At 45.7% G+C, this 17962-nt stretch overlaps 1 protein-coding gene across 1 annotated transcript in view; it reads left to right on the forward strand.

Annotated features, from left to right (window-relative positions):
* Nucleotides 1-17962, forward strand: part of LAMA1 (laminin subunit alpha 1) — a 125985-nt gene that overhangs the window by 49190 nt on the left and 58833 nt on the right. Inside the window, exons 8-19 of the mRNA XM_040264649.1 lie at nt 421-599; nt 1625-1730; nt 3637-3797; nt 4506-4646; nt 5288-5461; nt 7085-7186; nt 9211-9422; nt 10220-10331; nt 14382-14492; nt 15865-15992; nt 16985-17071; nt 17723-17934. Of these exons, the coding sequence (XP_040120583.1) occupies nt 421-599; nt 1625-1730; nt 3637-3797; nt 4506-4646; nt 5288-5461; nt 7085-7186; nt 9211-9422; nt 10220-10331; nt 14382-14492; nt 15865-15992; nt 16985-17071; nt 17723-17934 (1725 nt within the window). The remainder of the gene's footprint in view (nt 1-420; nt 600-1624; nt 1731-3636; nt 3798-4505; nt 4647-5287; nt 5462-7084; nt 7187-9210; nt 9423-10219; nt 10332-14381; nt 14493-15864; nt 15993-16984; nt 17072-17722; nt 17935-17962) is intronic.

Raw genomic sequence — 17962 nt, forward strand, 5'->3', positions numbered from 1 at the left:
TCTGTCATTTTAATTTATAGCCAGGCTTGCCTGGTAGCTCAGCTGGTAAAAAATCTGCCTGCAACGCAAGAGACCCTGGTTCAATTCCTGGGTTGGGAAGATTCACTGGAGAAGGGACAGGCTACTCACCCCAGTATTCTTGGGCTTCCCTGGTGGCTCAGCTGGTAAAGAATCCGCCTGCAGTGCAGGAGACCTAGGTTTGATCCCTGGGTTGGGAAGATCCCCTGGAGAAGGGAAAGGCTACCCACTCCAGTATTCTGGCCTGGAGAATTCCATGGACTGTATAATCTATAGGGTCACAGAGAGTCAAACACAGCTGAGCAACTTTCACTTTCTTCAAAACTGACTTAGGGAGGGAACGCTTGTGTTTATCTAGACTATGACGTCTATATTAACTGAGATGTGAAAATATTCTCCTAGAATGCAATTGCCACAATAAAGCCAAAGACTGTTACTATGATGAAGATGTGGCCAATCAGAGGAGAAGCCTGAATATTGCTGGACAGTTCAGAGGAGGAGGGGTTTGCATCGGCTGCCTGCAGAACACCGTGGGTGTCAACTGTGAAACCTGTGTGGATGGATTTTACAGACCCCATGGGGTAAGAGCGCCTTGGCTGTCGCCCAGCTTTGTGGTAGAAGGAAAGAGCCTCAGACCACCACGCACAACCACAGTACTGCAGACATTTCCTTCTATAACGTTTGTCTGTATTCTTTGACTGAAGATTTATTAGGGAGTGTTTTATAATCCAAGCAATAGAAGGCATACAAAGGTGAAAAAGAAACTTAAAACTTGATTGGGGAGACAGATGTGCCCAACAGTTAACTATAAAATCAATCACTAATGAAAGGGCTGAAATAGAGTCACAGGCAACCAACCATGAAGATAAAGAAGGTTTTGAGTCCTGACCATTTCTCACTTGTTTTGTTTTCTGGTTCAGAATCCCTTTATTGGAATGCTAGTAAGGGGTATGTGCATGTAATTATAAGGATTCTGGTTCTTAGGACCTTTCTTAGACTCATGATTTTTCTTCTGTCCTTCTACTGGCAGTTGCCCTGGGAATACCTGCCTCTTAATCTTTGTTTTTTAGCTTGTAGTGTTCTTCAGTAGAGATATCCTGCTCTATTGTCCTCTTTTCTGGCTCAGAGTAGGATGTTTGGTCACTGCTACTTAATTTGAATTCAGAGCCCCCTGGCTGCATCCTCTCAGAGTTTTGTGATACTCAGTGTTCACGCGGAGGGTCAGCCAAAAACTGAAGCAGCTGTCTCCTGCTCAAAGGAAGTGCTTACTTCTCACTTGACATGTAGCTGACATGGGAATCCCGTGGTGGCTGGGTTCTAGGAGATGCTTCTAAATAACTCCGGGTCACAGCAGAGCTAGGGGGCCTGAGAGCTGTGATAATGGGAAAGGAGGACACTTTGCTAATGAGGCCAGCGGCTCTCACCATCAAAAGGATGTTTGGTATTTTCTGGCTTGACCTACACAGCCTGGGTACATAAAATCATGGTGATAGCCACATCTGGGATGAAAAGTTTTACCACTTTGTCATTGATGTTATTGTCAGTGTTAATGCCAAGATTGCTATTATTTCTAGCAAGAGAATCTAGGACAACCTCTGCCTTTCAGGTGTCTCCTTACGAGGACAACCCTTGTCGCCCCTGTGACTGTGACCCTCTGGGGTCCCTCAGTTCTGTCTGTATTAAGGATGACCTTCACTCTGACTTACACAGAGGTACTTGATTCATTTCTGTGCTCGTAATCGATGTGTGTGTGTGTAAGATTTGCACCTAGCAAGACTGTTACCATTGTGTAATAATTTGGTGATGATTCTCTATTGATGTTTTGCTTATCAGATATTTATGAAGCACCTACTACTATGTGCCAGGCAGTTTTTTAGGACCTGGGAACATATATACATAGTTGAACAGATGACCAAGGTCTCTGCTCACAGGCAGATACTAAATGAACAAGTCCAGGAATAATATAAAGCCAAGTCTTGGTGCCCTGGGCATAAAGCAAAATTAACAGTTGTGATGGATTTGAGGAAGGGCGGGGTGGAGATGGTGATGTCAAGGTGACGAAATGACATTTGAGAGGTTAATTGAGCTTTTGATGAAAGAAGAAATGAGGCTTTGTTTCAGGTCATATGTGGAACAGTAAATATCAATCACTGCATTTAGCTCTCAGAAGACAGGCGGAGGCTTAAGCATACATCCTCCTACAATGCAGGCAAATCCTCCAGGTAACCTTGTAAATGTCAGTGTTCTTTCCATTTCCAAAACTGGCAAATGGACGTGCAAATGCCAGAGTCCCCTGAATAGATTGTATCTGCTCAGAGACCCCTGCGACCCCCTCCAGTGCTCAGTCGCTGGCAGTGGAAGTGGATATTGATCACCTGAGAAGGATGTGCTCACTGTGAGGCCTGCTGGTTGGGGGGTGTGGTGAATTACAGGAACTAGTGATTCATATCTGCAGCCCACAATAAGATGATGCTGATGATGACAATTACCTTTGATTGGGTTCACTAAAAAATATACATGATTTTAATTTTTAATCATAGCAAGTAAAAGTTATTTTACCCACTCCACGGGCAAGGAAACTGTAGCTCAGAGCACTTGAGAGACTTGGCCAAGAGTCTGCAACTTTCAAAGCTGGCGTTAAAGCAAAAGACAGTGCTCATCATCCTCCACCACTGGCTTCTGTGCCTTTTTTTAAAAAGAATTTTCTTATATAATTGACTAGCATACCGTACACCCATTTAAAGTACAGTTTCAGGATATTTATGGGTACAGCCATCACCACAATCCAGTATTGGAATATTTCCATCACCCTGTAAAGAAGCCCCCCTACCCCTTGGCAGTTTCACTGCCTGTTTCCCTTCACCCTTCCCCCGCCCCTGCCCCAGTTCTAGGCAACCACTGAGCTACTTTCTTTCTAGAGATTTGCTTATTCTAGCCATTTCATAGAAATAAAAGCTTAGAATATGTGGTCTTTAGTGACTGGCTTCTTTCACCGATCATACTGTTTTCAGGTTTCACCCCTGTTGTAGCAGGTGGTGGCATTTCGTCCCTTTTTTCTTGCTGTATGATAGTCCATTGTATGTGTGTTTAACTTGTTCAGTCATCAGTAGATGAATATTTGAGTTGTTTTGACTTTTTGCCTGTCGTCAATAATGCTGCTATGAGCCTTTGTGTAAAAGTTTTGGGGAAGACATGTTTCCATTTCTCTTGGCTAGGTACTTCAGAGTGGCATCTCTAGATCTTATGGCTACTCTCTGCTCAGCCTTTCAAGGAGGAACTGAATGGTTTTCAAAAGCTACTGCATCATTTTACAGTTACATGTGTCTTCCATCTTTTCTTTCTTTAAACCGGGGTGCTTGTCAACTACGTTCTGTAGGCCATATCTGGCACCATTGTCTTTATAAATAAAGTTTTATTGGAACAGAGCTGTTTCCATCTGTTTATGTATCATCTGTGGCTGCCTTCAAGCCATATGGGCTGAGTTGAATAGTTGCAGCAGAGACTGGGCAAAAAGCCTACAGTATGTACTCTCTGGCCTTTTACAGAAATAGTTGGCTGACCCCTGCTTTAAACCCCTTTTAGTTTCCTGTTGGATCATTTTGCCACTTTTCTTTGCAGGGAAGTGGCCAGGTCAGTGTCCATGCAAGGAAGGTTATGCGGGAGAAAAATGTGATCGCTGCCAAGTCGGCTATAAGGGTTACCCAGAGTGTGTGTCCTGTGACTGCAACCCAGCTGGCAGCGTGAATGAGGAACCCTGCTCTGAGTCCTGTCTCTGTAAGGTACGTTATGACAGAAAATAATCTTGAGCATTCATTTACAAGATGAATAAAGTCCCCTTCAGATTTTAAAATGCTTGAAAGTTTGGAAAACATAGAAGATTTAAGACAAAACGATACGAAAAAGCCATTTCAATATAACCACCAAGCTCTAGATCCTTAGCTTCAGTCTTGAGTACAAAACCAGGTGATGCTATTTCGGACTATGTGGAAGTGGTGACATCGTGAGGCTTTGCATCTGTCTTTTTGCCTCCCTGTGTCTGGGTCTCCAGACATGTTTCCTGCTAACGTCATGTTTGTTTTTATTGTCCAGTTGTTCAGTTGTGTTCGACTCTTTGTGACCCCCTGTGGCACATCAGGCTTCCCTGTCCTCCACTATCTCCTGGAGTTTGCCCAAATCCATGTCTGTTGACTCAGTGATGCTACCTAACCAGCTCGTCCTCTGCCACCGTCTTCTCCTTTTGCCTTCAGTCTTTCCCAGCATCAGGGTCTCTTCCAATGAGATGGCTCTTCGTATTAGGTGGCCAAAGTATGGGAGCTTCAGCTTCAGCATTAGCCCTTCCAATGAATATTCAGAGTTGGTTTCCTTTAGGATTGACTTGTTTGATCTCCTTGCTGTCCAAGGGACTCTCCAGCACCACGTGTCATGTTTGTGTCATTTTATTCTGTCCATTATTGGTTTCAAAAGCTAACTTTTTGCTTCGCTTGCAGGAAAATGTTGAGGGGAGTCACTGTGATCGCTGCAAGCCAGGATTCTATAACTTGGAGGAAAGGAACCCCCAGGGCTGCTCCGAGTGCTTCTGCTTCGGCGTCTCTGACGTTTGTGAAAGCCTCTCCTGGCCTGTCAGTCAGGTGGGGGCACCTTCCGAAAGCTGGAGTGTGGCAGGTGGCATGGGGATTACGAGGACAGGCACGGTGTCCTAGCTGTTTGGGAAACAGAGAGTCTGAGGGGTTGGTTTCTAGAGGGACAGCATGCTGGCTCGAGCTTAGGGCTCTTCCCTGACCTCCTTTCTCCTTCCTTGCTAGTGCCTGGGGAGGGGGGATTCTGGTCAATACTTGAGAAGGGCGAAGTGTGTCTGTGGGTGGTCTGTCATCTCTACATAGGTGACAGATTAGGAGGATAGTATCTGGAGGTTTTATACAGGTTTTGGCATTGGCTAAGAAGTAGGGGACAGCAATGAAGAAGTCAGCATTAGCCAGAGATGTTTTATTCAGTGCATTTATTGAGTTCTTTGCTATTCTTTTAATCTGAGATATGTATCCATGGGCTGTACAGTTTTGCTCATCTATTTGCTTCTAACTGACCTGGGTTTGGGGGACATGTGACTCATTCTTAGATTTTCTGGGTCCTTTGATGAGTAGAAGCCATAGTGTGTGAACTCCATCCTGGTTGAGCTCTCTGGGTCTGCCCCTTCATTGTGAAGTTGCTAGCACTGGGCTGAGGGAAACCCTAAGGGATCCACAGATCTGAAATTCTTGGATCTTTTTTGAAGGTGAGAGATATGTCCGGGTGGCTGGTCACCGACTTGGTCAGTTCCAACCAGATCCGGTCCCAGCAGGATGCGCTGGGTGGGCATCACCAGATCAGCATCAACAACTCGGCGGTGGAGCAGAGGCTGACCTCCCAGTACTACTGGGCGGCCCCGGAGGCCTACCTGGGAAACAAGGTATTTGTGGTGATGGTGTCTGGGGCAGGGATCTCGAGCACATTCTCAAAGAACTTTGGTTGGCCTTTCACGCAGTCTCGTTGTGCTCTTGGGCATTTGGCAGAATATCACATAGTGTTTACTCCCACCTGACTCCCATGGTCTTTTTATCCCTGCTTGACTTGACTACATCATTAAAATACGAACTTGTGTCCTTCCTGGCTCCATGGTAAGCCCCTGGTAGGTAGGGGAAACCTGTCCCCTTCTCCCATACAGACTTTCTGCCTTGCTTTGGGTTCCTGGGTCACCCGGGCCTTTGTGAAGGTCCCTTGTGTCCCTGTTTTGTGGAGTCAGCCGTGTACCAGTTTTGTGCTCAGTCCTGTCTGCTTCTTTGCGACCCCATGGATTGTAGCCTGCTAGGCTCCTCTGTCCATGGGGTTTCCCAGGCAAGAATACCAGAATGGGTTGCCATTTCCTTCTCCAGAGGATCTTCCCGACCCAGGGATCGAACTGTGTCTCCAGCATCCCCTGCTTTGGCAGGCGAGTTCTTTAGTACTGAGCCATCTGGGAAGCCCATACCTGTCTCACCGGGTGTATAGAACACTCCTAGGAAGGGTGTGCAGGGGACCCCCTGCTTCTTTCTCATGATTGTTACTCATGTGAAGTTCATGTTTAAGAACAGATAGGATCCTTTCCATTCTAAGAAAATGCTCAAAGGGCATTCTACAAAGTGGGAAGTTGGTTGATATGATTTAACTTCTCCCTCCTGTGACATGGTCCTGTCCCTCCTCACCAATCATGCACCTTCTCCAGATTCTGATCTGAAAATATATTCAGTGGAGTAACCCTCAATGGCTCTGGCTCCCTGCTTGCCTTAGCCTCGCCTTTGGTTTAAGTCGTGGTGTAGGTCTCATACCATAGTCCATTTCTAGTTAATCTGATGGTTACATTTAAAATTTTATAGCTGTTTTGTGTATGTTTAATTGGTGTTTTTGTTTTTTTTTAATGACTGCTTTTCCGCACTAAATTACAATCTTAGAAGTCATTTTCTGTTTAGAATGAGGTCTTATCACCAAAATTCAGTAGTTTGTGTGTCTGGGGATCACCTCTCCAATTTTTTAATGGTGTAGAAATTGGCTTCTGAACATTGTGGTGTTGTACCATACCTGGCAGGAAAAAAAAAATGTCTTTCTTTTACATTAAAGAATATGGGGTCAGGGAGAGAACCTTTAGTCCTTCCTTTGGCTGATCACGCATGTGTCTGTCGTCTTCCCACAAGCACAGTGATGAGACCCAATGTTGAGGCTATAGTCGGGGCAAACTCCCCACCTGCTGCAGTTCTTCCATGAAATAAAGGTCTGTTGCTGGACTAGCAGAAGTTCATAGAAATTTACCTCCTTAGCTCTAAGAAGGAGTGCATTTTCTGTGCATTTAAACAATACCCTGCATTTGGTGATGTCAGTTAAGCAGAAGATTCGTGTAACAGGCTTCCTGTCCACTGCCTTACATGTGAAGTCCTTACGTGCTGGGGCCTCGGGGACGCCTCGCAGCCCAGCAGTTTCCAGATGAGTCCTAGCCACCGTGTCCTCTGACTGCGGGCTATGCTCCTTCCTCTCGGGGCTCACTGTCCCTTCATGGTTCCAGCTGACGGCCTTTGGTGGATTCCTGAAGTACACAGTGTCCTACGAGGTCCCAGTGGAAGCGGTGGATGGTGACCTCCTGTCTCATGCCGACGTTATCATTAAGGTAACTGCTTTCTTGTCACTGTGCTAGAGCCGAGGGCTTCATCGGGGGGTCAGTTTTATGACGAAAAGTGTCTAAGAGGGGGTGCGATGTAGCGAGGAGCTCAGAGACAGGAGGACTTCCAGCAGTGGTCTGCTTCTCAGATCCCCTGAGACTAGAATTTCCAGAACTGCCTGGGGGCCGCGCTGTGGCTCTTCCCTTTATCCTGTAGTGGAGTTGTCTATTCACACTCGAAAGGGAGAAGGTTTTCCTCCATGTGGGGACTTCCTGAGCGGCCTTGGAGCCCCTCCGCCCCTCGGGTCTTGTCCTCCCCACTGAGTGACCAGAGTCTGGCTGGTCACAGAGTCTGGCTGTGTGGGGACAGGAGATGTGTCAATGTTTTTATCTCACCTCTGTCCCCTCCATCCCTGTCCTCACTCCCATCACAAAAAGAAACATAACTAATGAGAACCTCTGCACAGCACAGGGAATTCTCAGTGCTCTGTGGTGACCTGAAGGAAATCCAAAAAAAGAGGGAATATGTGTATACATATAGCTGACTCACTTTGCTGTGCAGCAGAAACTAACACAACACTGTAAAGCAACTATGTGCTTAGTCGTTCAGTTGTGTCCAATTCTTCGGGACCCCATGGACTGTAGCCCACCAGGCCCCTCTGTCCATGGGGATTCCCCAGGCAAGAAGACTGGACTGGGTTGCCGTGCCCTCCACCAGGGGGTCTTCCCAACCCAGGGATCGAACCCTGGGCTCCTGCACTGCAGGCAGATTCTTTACCATCTGAGTCACTGTGGGGTTTCCTAAAAGAAATGCTAATTGTCATATCAGTCCTTGAAATTCATTTTACAAGAATTAAATTTTCTAATTAAAATAAGTATTCTTCTAATTGTTATTTGACAGACTAGGTTAACAAACACTCCATGTAAACAAAACCTAAGGTTGTGAAAAAATGAAATATGAACATTACCCTTGGGGGTACACACATAGGTCAGAAAACACATGATGATAAACGGGCTCCTATGTGATTACGTTTATGACTTTTAAGAAGTGAGCATGACAATGAAATCTTTGTTTTCAGTTAGAGGAGGTCAGGTTCACAGTTTTAGCTCGTGACATAAAGTGAACCAGGAGACAAATCTACATCCATCAGATACAACTAATGGACTGACTTTTAAAATCCAGGCTATTGAAAGCTTGCAACATACCAGATATTGGTGTGTATTCTCTAGGGACAGAATGCCAGCAAAAGCTGACAATGAGTAGAACTTGTGGGGTTTTAATAGGTATTTTCTTACATTGCTAGAAATCAGGAGGTTTATTACATGTTTGTGTCCAGAAATGGGTTAAGATACTATATTCCAGTAAAAATTGCAACAAAACCAAACAAAAAACTCAGCAAGGCCTTGGCCTTTGCTATACCCCTGAAACATTGTAAATCAACTGTGCTTCAATTTAAAAAAAGACGAGGGGTATCAGATTGGTTGCTTTGAGGAAAACTTGGTCTGCCGCTCCTTCTAAGTCGCTTCAGTCGTGTTCGACTCTGTGCGACCCCAGAGACGGCAGCCCACCAGGCTCCCCCGTCCCTGGGATTCTCCGGGCAAGAACACTGGAGTGGGTCGCCATTTCCTTCTCCAGTGTATGAAAGTGAAAAGTGAAAGTGAAGTCGCTCACTCGTGTCCGACCCTCAGCGACCCCATGGACTGCAGCCTTCCAGGCTCCTCCTTCCATGGGATTTTCCATGCAAGAGTACTGGAGTGGGGTGCCATTGCCTTCTCCGAAACTTGGTCTAGTGCTTGCCTTTGTTTCTTTTCTGAGATTAGCAGAGGCACAGTCTTTAGACTTATTATCCAAATTCCTCTGGGAGGAACACAGTGAAATATCTCTGATCTTTCTGGACCAAGGGCAACATGGATATCATTACACGTTTGGCCAAGACATGAAAAGCCAGGTAGCTGAATACAAAATTTGCTTTTCGTGTTTCATCATGAAAATGAATCATGAATGTATTTCCTCCTTGTTTTAAAAATGTTAGGGAAACGGAATCACTTTAAGCACCCAGGCTGAGGGCCTGCTGTTGCAGCCGTATGAAGAGTACTTGAACGTGGTTAGACTGCTGCCAGAGAACTTCCGAGATTTCAAGAGCAAGAGGGAGATAGATCGCGACCAGTTGATGACTGTCCTCGCCAATGTGACCCATCTCTTGATCAGAGCCAACTACAACTCTGCTAGGACAGCTCTTTACAGGTGTGTACTGGAAAGGGGGGAAAATTTACAGTGGTCTTGCCTTTTGTATAGTTTATGAATTGTCAATTTTATGCATTATGCGTTTTAAGTTGAATACACTTGATTATTTTAAGGATGCAGCTAATGGAGCTGTCTGTCTTGAAATTATTTTTTGTCACTATAAGTTTATTAAAAGTGTAAGAAGAGTTGTCCATGGCCGATGTATCTAGTAGGAAATAGACTTGGTGTTAGGATCAGAAACTTTCAGGGTGGTTTTCTGAGAAATGAGGGGTCAGTTGCCAGCAATGTTGCACCTAGTGTTCACCTTCTTGATGTTAATGGTCTTAGATTTTCACAGCTTATGAGTTCAGCCTTAGTCGTTTTGTTACTTCAAGAAGGTCTGTTTCTGGCAATACCAGTCAGAGCGTGCACAAAGAATACGGCTAAAGCAAGCCAAAGGGCACACCCAGTGACAGTCTCTCTGCACTAGAGAGAGTTCGGCCGCCTGGGCTTGTTCTTCTGAAGTTCATTCTTCAAAAGGGGCCCCACAGAGCCTTGCCTCAGCTATGTTGGGCAGTAGCTCATCTTTTTCCAAATTTCGAAGGCATTTCCAGGGACTAATGACAGCTCCCAGAAAATGTTCTTTTGTGAAAATCTCTCGTTACTTAGAACACACTCACCTTTTTAGTTAAAAAAAAAAAAAAAAAAACCATTTTGTTGGAATTAAACCTTTTTTAGCAATTCGTCTTTTTTGAGGTTCTAGATGCTACGTGCAAGCGTGTTAAGTTGTGTAACGGGCCCTATCTGTCTGTTGGTAGGTTGGATTCTGTCTCTCTGGACGTGGCCAGCCCTAACGTCATAGACCTGTCCCTGGCCACAGAGGTGGAGCACTGCGAGTGTCCTCAGGGCTATGCAGGCATCTCCTGCGAGGTAACCCTCCTCCTCCTTCCTGTCTGCTTCCTTTGCTCCTTCCTATGGGGGAAAAATGCGTTGACGGTGATGTCATGATGTACGTTTGAATTTTAATTTTGGAAATCCAGTGTTTCTAAGTTTCAGACTTTTGAGGGATCTTGGAATATAGGAAACACATTGCTTAAAGAAATCTAGGGACTTTCTTGGCTGTCCACTGGTTAAGACTTTGTCTGTCAACGCAGCAGGTGCAGGTTTGATCCCTGGTCAGGGAGCTAAGATTCTGTGTGCTTCACAGCCAAAAAAAAAAAAACCAAACCCCAAACAGAAGCAATATTGTAACAAATTCAATAAAGACTTTAAAAATGGCCCACATCAAAAAATCTTTAAAAAAATAAATCTGATTTCTCTGAAGCCCCTGGGAATACCCTCAGTAGGTGTCACTGTCTGGCTTAGTCATTAGGAAAGTTGCAGCACCCAAGCCATATTTTGCATCATTCCAATCCCAAAGAAAGGCAATGCCCCAAAATGCTCAAACTACCACACAATTGCACTCATCTCACACACTAGCAAAGTAATGCTCAAAATTCTCCAAGCCAGGCTTCAGCAGTACGTGAACCATGAACTTCCTGATGTTCAAGCTGGTTTTAGAAAAGGAACCAGAGGAAGCAGAGGAACCAGAGATCAAATTGCCAACATCCGCTGGATCATCGAAAAAGCAAGGGAGTTCCAGAAAAACATCTATTTCTGCTTTATTGACTATGCCAAAGCCTTTGAGTGTATGGATCACAATAAACTGTGGAAAATTCTTCAAGAGATGGGAATACCAGACCACCTGACCTGCCTCTTGAGAAATCTGTATGCAGGTCAGGAAGCAACAGTTAGAACTGGACATGGAACAACAGACTGGTTCCAAATAGGAAAAGGAGTACATCAAGGCTGTATATTATCACCCTGCTTATTTAACTTCTATGCAGAGTATATCATGAGAAATGCTGGGCTGGAAGAAGCACAAGCTGGAATCAAGATTTTCTGGAGAAATATCAATAACCTCAGATATGCAGATGACACCACCCTTATGGCAGAAAGTGAAGAGGAACTAAAAAGCCTCTTGATGAAAGTGAAAGAAGAGAGTGAAAAAGTTGGCTTAAAGTTCAACGTTCAGAAAACGAAGATCAGGCATCCGGTCCCATCACTTCATGGGAAATAGATGGGGAAACAGTGGAAACAGTGTCAGACTTTATTTTTTTGGGCTCCAAAATCACTGCAGATGGTGATTGCAGCCATGAAATGAAAAGATGCTTACTCCTTGGAAGAAAAGTTATGAGCAACCTAGATAGCATATTCAAAAGCAGAGACATTACTTTGCCAACAAAGGTCCGTCTAGTCAAGGCTATGGTTTTTCCAGTAGTCATGTATGGATGTGAGAGTTGGACTGTGAAGAAAGCTGAGCACCGAAGAATTGATGCTTTTGAACTGTGGTGTTGGAGAAGACTCTTGAGAGTCCCTTGGACTGCAAGGAGATCCAACCAGTCCATTCTGAAGGAGATCAACCCTGGGATTTCTTTGGAAGGAATAATGCTAAAGCTGAAACTCCAGTCCTTTGGCCACCTCATGGAAAGAGTTGACTCATTGGAAAAGACTCTGATGCTGGGAGGGATTGGAGGCAGGAGGAGAAGGGGACAACAGAGGATGAGATGGCTGGATGGCATCACTGACTCGATGGACGTGAGTCTGAGTGAACTCCGGGAGTTGGTAATGGATAGGGAGGCCTGCTGTGCTGCGATTCATGAGGTCGCAAAGAGTCGGACACGACTGAGCGACTGAACTGAACTGAAGGAGGATCGAACTTTGATCATATTTGAACATTTACCAGTTACCAACACTTGACCTGGAAAGCTTTAGCCAAGCCAGCCCTGTGTGGAGACCTTTGACGACCCCCGGCTGTGTTGCATGTGTGGGCTCTGCGTCACATAGTCAGTGTATGAAAATACTCTTTCCTTCATTGCTAAAAGTAATCTGTTGCTTAAAAATGTTGAGGTATGTTTTGAATTATTTGGACATCCATATTGATAATAGCTCTCTCTTACTGAGAACTTTGTATGTATCTGGCACTGTTCTGAAACTTTTCCACATATTACCCCATTTAATCCTTACAACAGCCCCGTCAGGTAGGCCCTTCATATACTTCCTGTTCCACAGATGAGGAAACAGAGACACAGAGAGGTTAAGTAACTTGACCGAGGTCACACAGCCAGCAAGCGGTCATCTTAGGATTTGAACTTCACCCCTGGCTACTGCCATGAGGTCCTCTCACGTGTCCATGACTGACTGTAATTGTGAACATTTGTCATTGGCTGTGATTTCTTGGCTTGCACTTTTAAAAAGTGAGAACGTTTAACTTATAATCTGTTTTTACGTTTACTAACTTTGTAGTTAATAAGGTTGGCCTGAAGCCTCCTGGTGCAGATATTTAATTAAATATTTTTATCTCTATTTTAAATATTTAGAAAAGTATTTTTGGTATGGGGTGGGGACCAAAGAACTTTTTTTTTTTTTACATGTCATTTATTTTTAGGACCAACAAGAGTTCATAGGTCCTAATCCCTGTGGGTCTTGTGCTTAATGGAAAAATGACCCTCAGACCACCTCACAGTATGTGGATGTGGGCTTGGGGAGGCACAAGTAGTGCAGAGATAAGGGTGAAGTGGGAGCCTTGCCAGCTAGACTGGAAGGGGGAGTTACGGCTGGAGGGAAAGTGGGCGGGGCTTTGGAAAGCAGCGTTGGTGTGGGCGGGGCTTTGGAGGGTACAGTGCTGATGTGGGTGGAGCTTTGGGGGGAAAGTGCTGGTGTGGGCAGGGCTTTGGAGGGCAAGTGCTGGTGTAGGTGTGGCTTTGGAGCAAAACTGTGAGTGTGTGTGGGATGATGCTCAGGCAGGAACAGGAAGCTCAAGTCCTCTTTGTCAGGGTTTGTGTCAAGCAGAACTCATTCTGTAATCCAACTCTTGCTCAGAAGCTGACTTAAAGAATCAGGCAGCTGTTCACTGAGGATGGAATTTGGGGAGCCCTGTAGCTGCCACACAGACCCCCAGGCGGTTGCCTGCTCAATGCCCATCTGTAGAGAAGCCTGCTGTCCCCAGGGGAGCATGGCTGTGGGAGGTGATAGTGTACATTCCCGAGATCAGTGTGAATGAAGGCATCATATATTATCACTATAATGAAATGCTCTCTAAGAATCCTTAGAACAATAAAAAACAAACCCACACCCCCTCGTGCCATGGCCCCAATGGAGTGTGCCAGCCTCAAATTAATCAGTCCCTAGTCTGCACTCTGGATGCGTTTCTTGTCTGCCGTCGCCCTGGGCGGCTCATGGACAGGAGTCTTGCAGGTGTGCACACCTGGCGTTGAATCATTGTATGAGCGCCGAGGACCAGAGCTAATGCTTCATGTTTCAGATTGCATGTCTGTCAAATAGAGAGTCAATTTCTCAGGGTCACCAGGAAGATGACATGAAGTACAGTGTCTAGGGGACTCCTTGTCCCTGAACCTCCAAGTTGTCAGACCAGCAGGAAGACCAAGGGAAGCTCACCTGTAACACTTGTTTTATTAAACGGATGTTATTTGACACAGATGTGCATTTAACACTATGATGGCAACATTTCATAAATTTCAAGCAAAAGAAAAAATAGTAGAGGGAAAAATATCCTCTCCATTGAAATACTGGTTAAATGACTATTACATGATTTCTAAGAATGTTGCAGTGGAAAACTGCTATGATGAATGCTGGTTTATTGAATAGCTGTTAAGTTGTTGTGTGCATGTTTCTGCCTTTAAAACATATAAGGAGCTGGATTATGGTGGTAGCTGCACCACTCAGTAAATTTACTGAAAAAAACAAATCATTGAATCGTATGCATCATATGGGTGCATTTGATGGCATGTTTGGGCAAAAAAATAAGTTTTCTGTTCATGGAAGATGCGCGGTTTTTGTTTCTAACATATTTGGGAAAAGATGATTTGCCTTTTGTATAAAAAGTTACCTTCACCTGCATGGTCACCTGTCCTTTTGCAGTCCTGTCTTCCTGGCTATTACCGCGTGGACGGAATACTTTTCGGAGGAATCTGTCAGCCCTGTGAATGCCACGGCCATGCAGCCGAGTGTGATGCTCATGGTGTTTGCTTTGTGAGTCTGAGACCTCATGTGCCCCTCCCCCACCCTGAAGCCCCGGCTCTACTCAGAAGTGATTTTTAAAAACATACTTCCTCCACAGGGAACATCCCTGCCTTTGTGAACCCCAAAGGAAATCTGGAGATTTAAGTTCAAGACATAGACTATCTCCTGCTTTTTATTATTATTTTTTTTTGGAAGAAAAGTTGCTTTGGTAATAATAGAAAAGGGAGGTATCATTTCACTGCAGGTTTTTTCTTAAGACAGTAAGTAATGACTTACTTTACAAGACTAAAAAGTAACATAAAGGTAGAAAATATCCACTAATTAAGCAAAAAAGAACAGATCTTTTAAATGCAAATGCTAGTAGATTTTAACATTATATTACATAGTATATCATAAGAGGAATAATAAGATATCTGATAATCTCACTCATTTCTGCAATATATAATGCTTCATCATTGTTAGCAAATGATCTCTGCAAACAAGTCCCTCTTTCATGCAGTAGAAGTTGAAACAGGGCTTAACAAATGTGTGGTTAATCTTGAGAATGAACTTTGGGGCAGATACAGGGCAAGACTTGTTTTTTAACTTCAATCAGGAATTCTTTTAGGCTCTTGTGCCTGGGAGCCAGGCCACACTCCTGGGCTCTAATGGATTCACCGCTCAGAGACGGAATGAATGTGTATGGAGCCCTATTCACTGGCACAGCACAGAGGGAGGTTCATGCTTTTTCCCTAAGAGATTGATTGAGTAGCAGGGCAGGGAAAATTTAATGATCAGACCCATGGGGAAGACCTCGGCGTGGTGCCGCCCATTGCTTATGCTCTCTGGAGCCTCATTTTTCTGTTTCTCGAGAAGGACAGCTTTCATTTAGCTCTTTGTCCGTGTCTTTGTTCTCTATAAGTGAAGTGTCTGTAGGGTGGCGTGGAAGGATGGCTTGTACGCAGACTCAGTCTTTCCACGATAAGTTTCTCAAGCTCAGCTTCCCGTTGCTTGATGCGGTTGTTGTTCCTTTAAAAGCTCTCTCCCTTTCCCTTTCGGGTTTGGGGGCCTCTGCCCACACCTGGGTCCGGGGGAGGCGGGGGGTCCACATTCTGCACCCTCTGCCGTCCAGGATCCGAGAGCAGCTCTTGATCCACTTTGTTACTGCAGAGGAGACGAAATACAGTGGTTGGAAGTGAAAGGTCTCTTGCTTCCTGTTTTCACAAATTAAAAGATTTTATCAACCAGTCTGGAAATAGGCAGCCACTCCTCATGCAGGAGTGTTTGGTGGCTTGTTTTAGGGTTTTGCCTTTTTCTTCTGCTTGGACTGCAAGTTGTTTGTGGGTAACTCTGGGGCTCGCTCAGCAGGCCAGAGCCAAGCCTCTCCACACGTGTGTCCTAGGCCTGCCAGCACAACACCGCCGGGGACCACTGCGAGCGCTGTCTGCCCGGCTTCTATGGGCTGCCTTCCCGAGGGACCCCCGGGGACTGCCAGCCCTGCGCTTGCCCGCTCTCCACGGCCTCCAACAAGTAAGCCTGGCCCCTCCACCAACCAGTCCTGCCCTGAGGGGCCAAGGTCCCCATCCAGACCCGCACTGATGTCTTCAGAGCAAGACCTGTGTGCAATGAGAGTGTGAATTTGCCCCATGGTAATTAATTGGGACTCAAGATGGAGGAAAAGACTCTGTCTTTTAAGAAAAGCTTGACGTATTGAAGTATATAAGGCAAGTTGTATGGTGGCAAGGACATTTGCCTGCCTTTTTTCCTCTTGGTCTAATGTTGATCATCACTTCCTTCAGTGTTGTGTGCCTACCAGTGGGCTAGGAAGTAGAGGGGGACATGGATATGAATAAAACTTGTTCCTGGGCTTCAGGAGTTATTTGAGCTAATGACCAAAATATGTAAATATGAGGCTCATTGGGAATGAACTGAATTCATTAAGTTGATTCAACAAATCTGTATTGAGTGCCTGGTATGTGCTGGGTATCATGGTAGGTGTCCTGAGCATCAGAGTGTTCAGCCGTGGCTGCCGGCGCCATGGCATCCTCTGTGTGATCATGAGGACAGGGGAAGTATGTCCACTCTGCAGGGGGCATCTACCGGGGGTGATGCCCTGAGGAACCTCTCAATCTGAGACTTGAAGGAGGAGAGGAAATTGGAAGTGACCTTGCTCTTGGCCAGTGTGGGCAGCTCTGAGGCAGGCAGCCAGCCCCAGGGACTGGAGGAGAGGAACTTGGCTTGAGCATCAGAGCCGGCCTCCTGGAGGAGACCACTGAGGAGGGCATTGAGGGTGAGCCGGTGAGCGCAGACAGAGTGGGGAGAAACGCAGCCCAGGCGAAGGGACAAACAGGGAGTGTCTGGTGCCCACTGGGTGGGCTGTGTGACTGGGGGCCTTCGTTTCTGGGCTGAGGAGTGAGGAGCCAGTGAAGGTGTGTAAGGAGTGGTGGAAGGCAAGCGTTTCAATATTTAGGGGTTCCACACCATCCACCAGAGAACTGCATTCATCTCTGCTGTTTTGTCAGTTTCAGCCCCACCTGCCGCCTGAATGATGGTGACGAAGTGGTGTGTGACCAGTGTGCCCCAGGATACACGGGGGATTGGTGCGAGAGGTACTCCTTCTCTCAGCCGGTTTCCAAAAATGTTTACAATGTGTTTGTTTTTAAATGTGTAGTTACGTGTGGCTTTAGAGTTTTTGATATGTAATTATTATTTTATAGACTCAGAGAGGGAAGCCAGTCAATCAATTAAAAAATTAATGTTGAAAGTCCATGGGAATACTTTGATCTCTCTGAGCTAACCTGAGTTCTCATCAGTAGCAATGGGAAACAGCCAGGAGTTCATACGTCTGTTCACACATTTGAATGTCCTTTTACTCTGGAAATTCCACAAGTGAGAGCTAGTTTGATATAAGTGTCTCCTGGCGCCTGGAGGCCAGGGGCTGTCTTTCTCATGTGAGTCGTCGTGCCAGGTCTGGCTGGTCTCCAGGGGAGGTGGCCTTCCTGAATGGTGAGATGTGGGTTGAGTTGCCCGGGTCCCGAGCCTGTCCCAGGAGATTGTTGGCTTATTTGGGCGCATTCCCCATGTTTCACAATGAGTGATGGGATCTGTGAATGCCTGAACTGGGAGCCGCGTTCCTCTCCCAGTAAATCTTAGGTAAAGAGTCAGTCTGATTGATTAACCACTCAGAGAGTCCCTGGATGGTGGGGTACAGTCTATAGTAATTGCATTTGTGTGCATCTCTGTCTCCATCTTTTATACAGATGTGCAGACGGTTACTATGGAAACCCAACAGTGCCTGGAGACTCCTGCGTCCCATGTAACTGCAGTGGCAACGTCGACCTCTCAGAGCCTGGGAGCTGTGATTCCGTCACTGGAGAATGCCTGCGATGCCTTGGGAACACTGACGGCCCTCACTGTGAGAGGTGTGCTGACGGTTTCTATGGGGACGCGGTGACCGCGAAGAACTGCCATGGTGAGTGTGTGGGCTGTTACAGTTGGGT

Source organism: Oryx dammah, unplaced genomic scaffold (assembly GCF_014754425.2).
Source record: "Oryx dammah isolate SB20612 unplaced genomic scaffold, SCBI_Odam_1.1 HiC_scaffold_22, whole genome shotgun sequence".
Classification (NCBI taxonomy): domain Eukaryota; kingdom Metazoa; phylum Chordata; class Mammalia; order Artiodactyla; family Bovidae; genus Oryx; species Oryx dammah.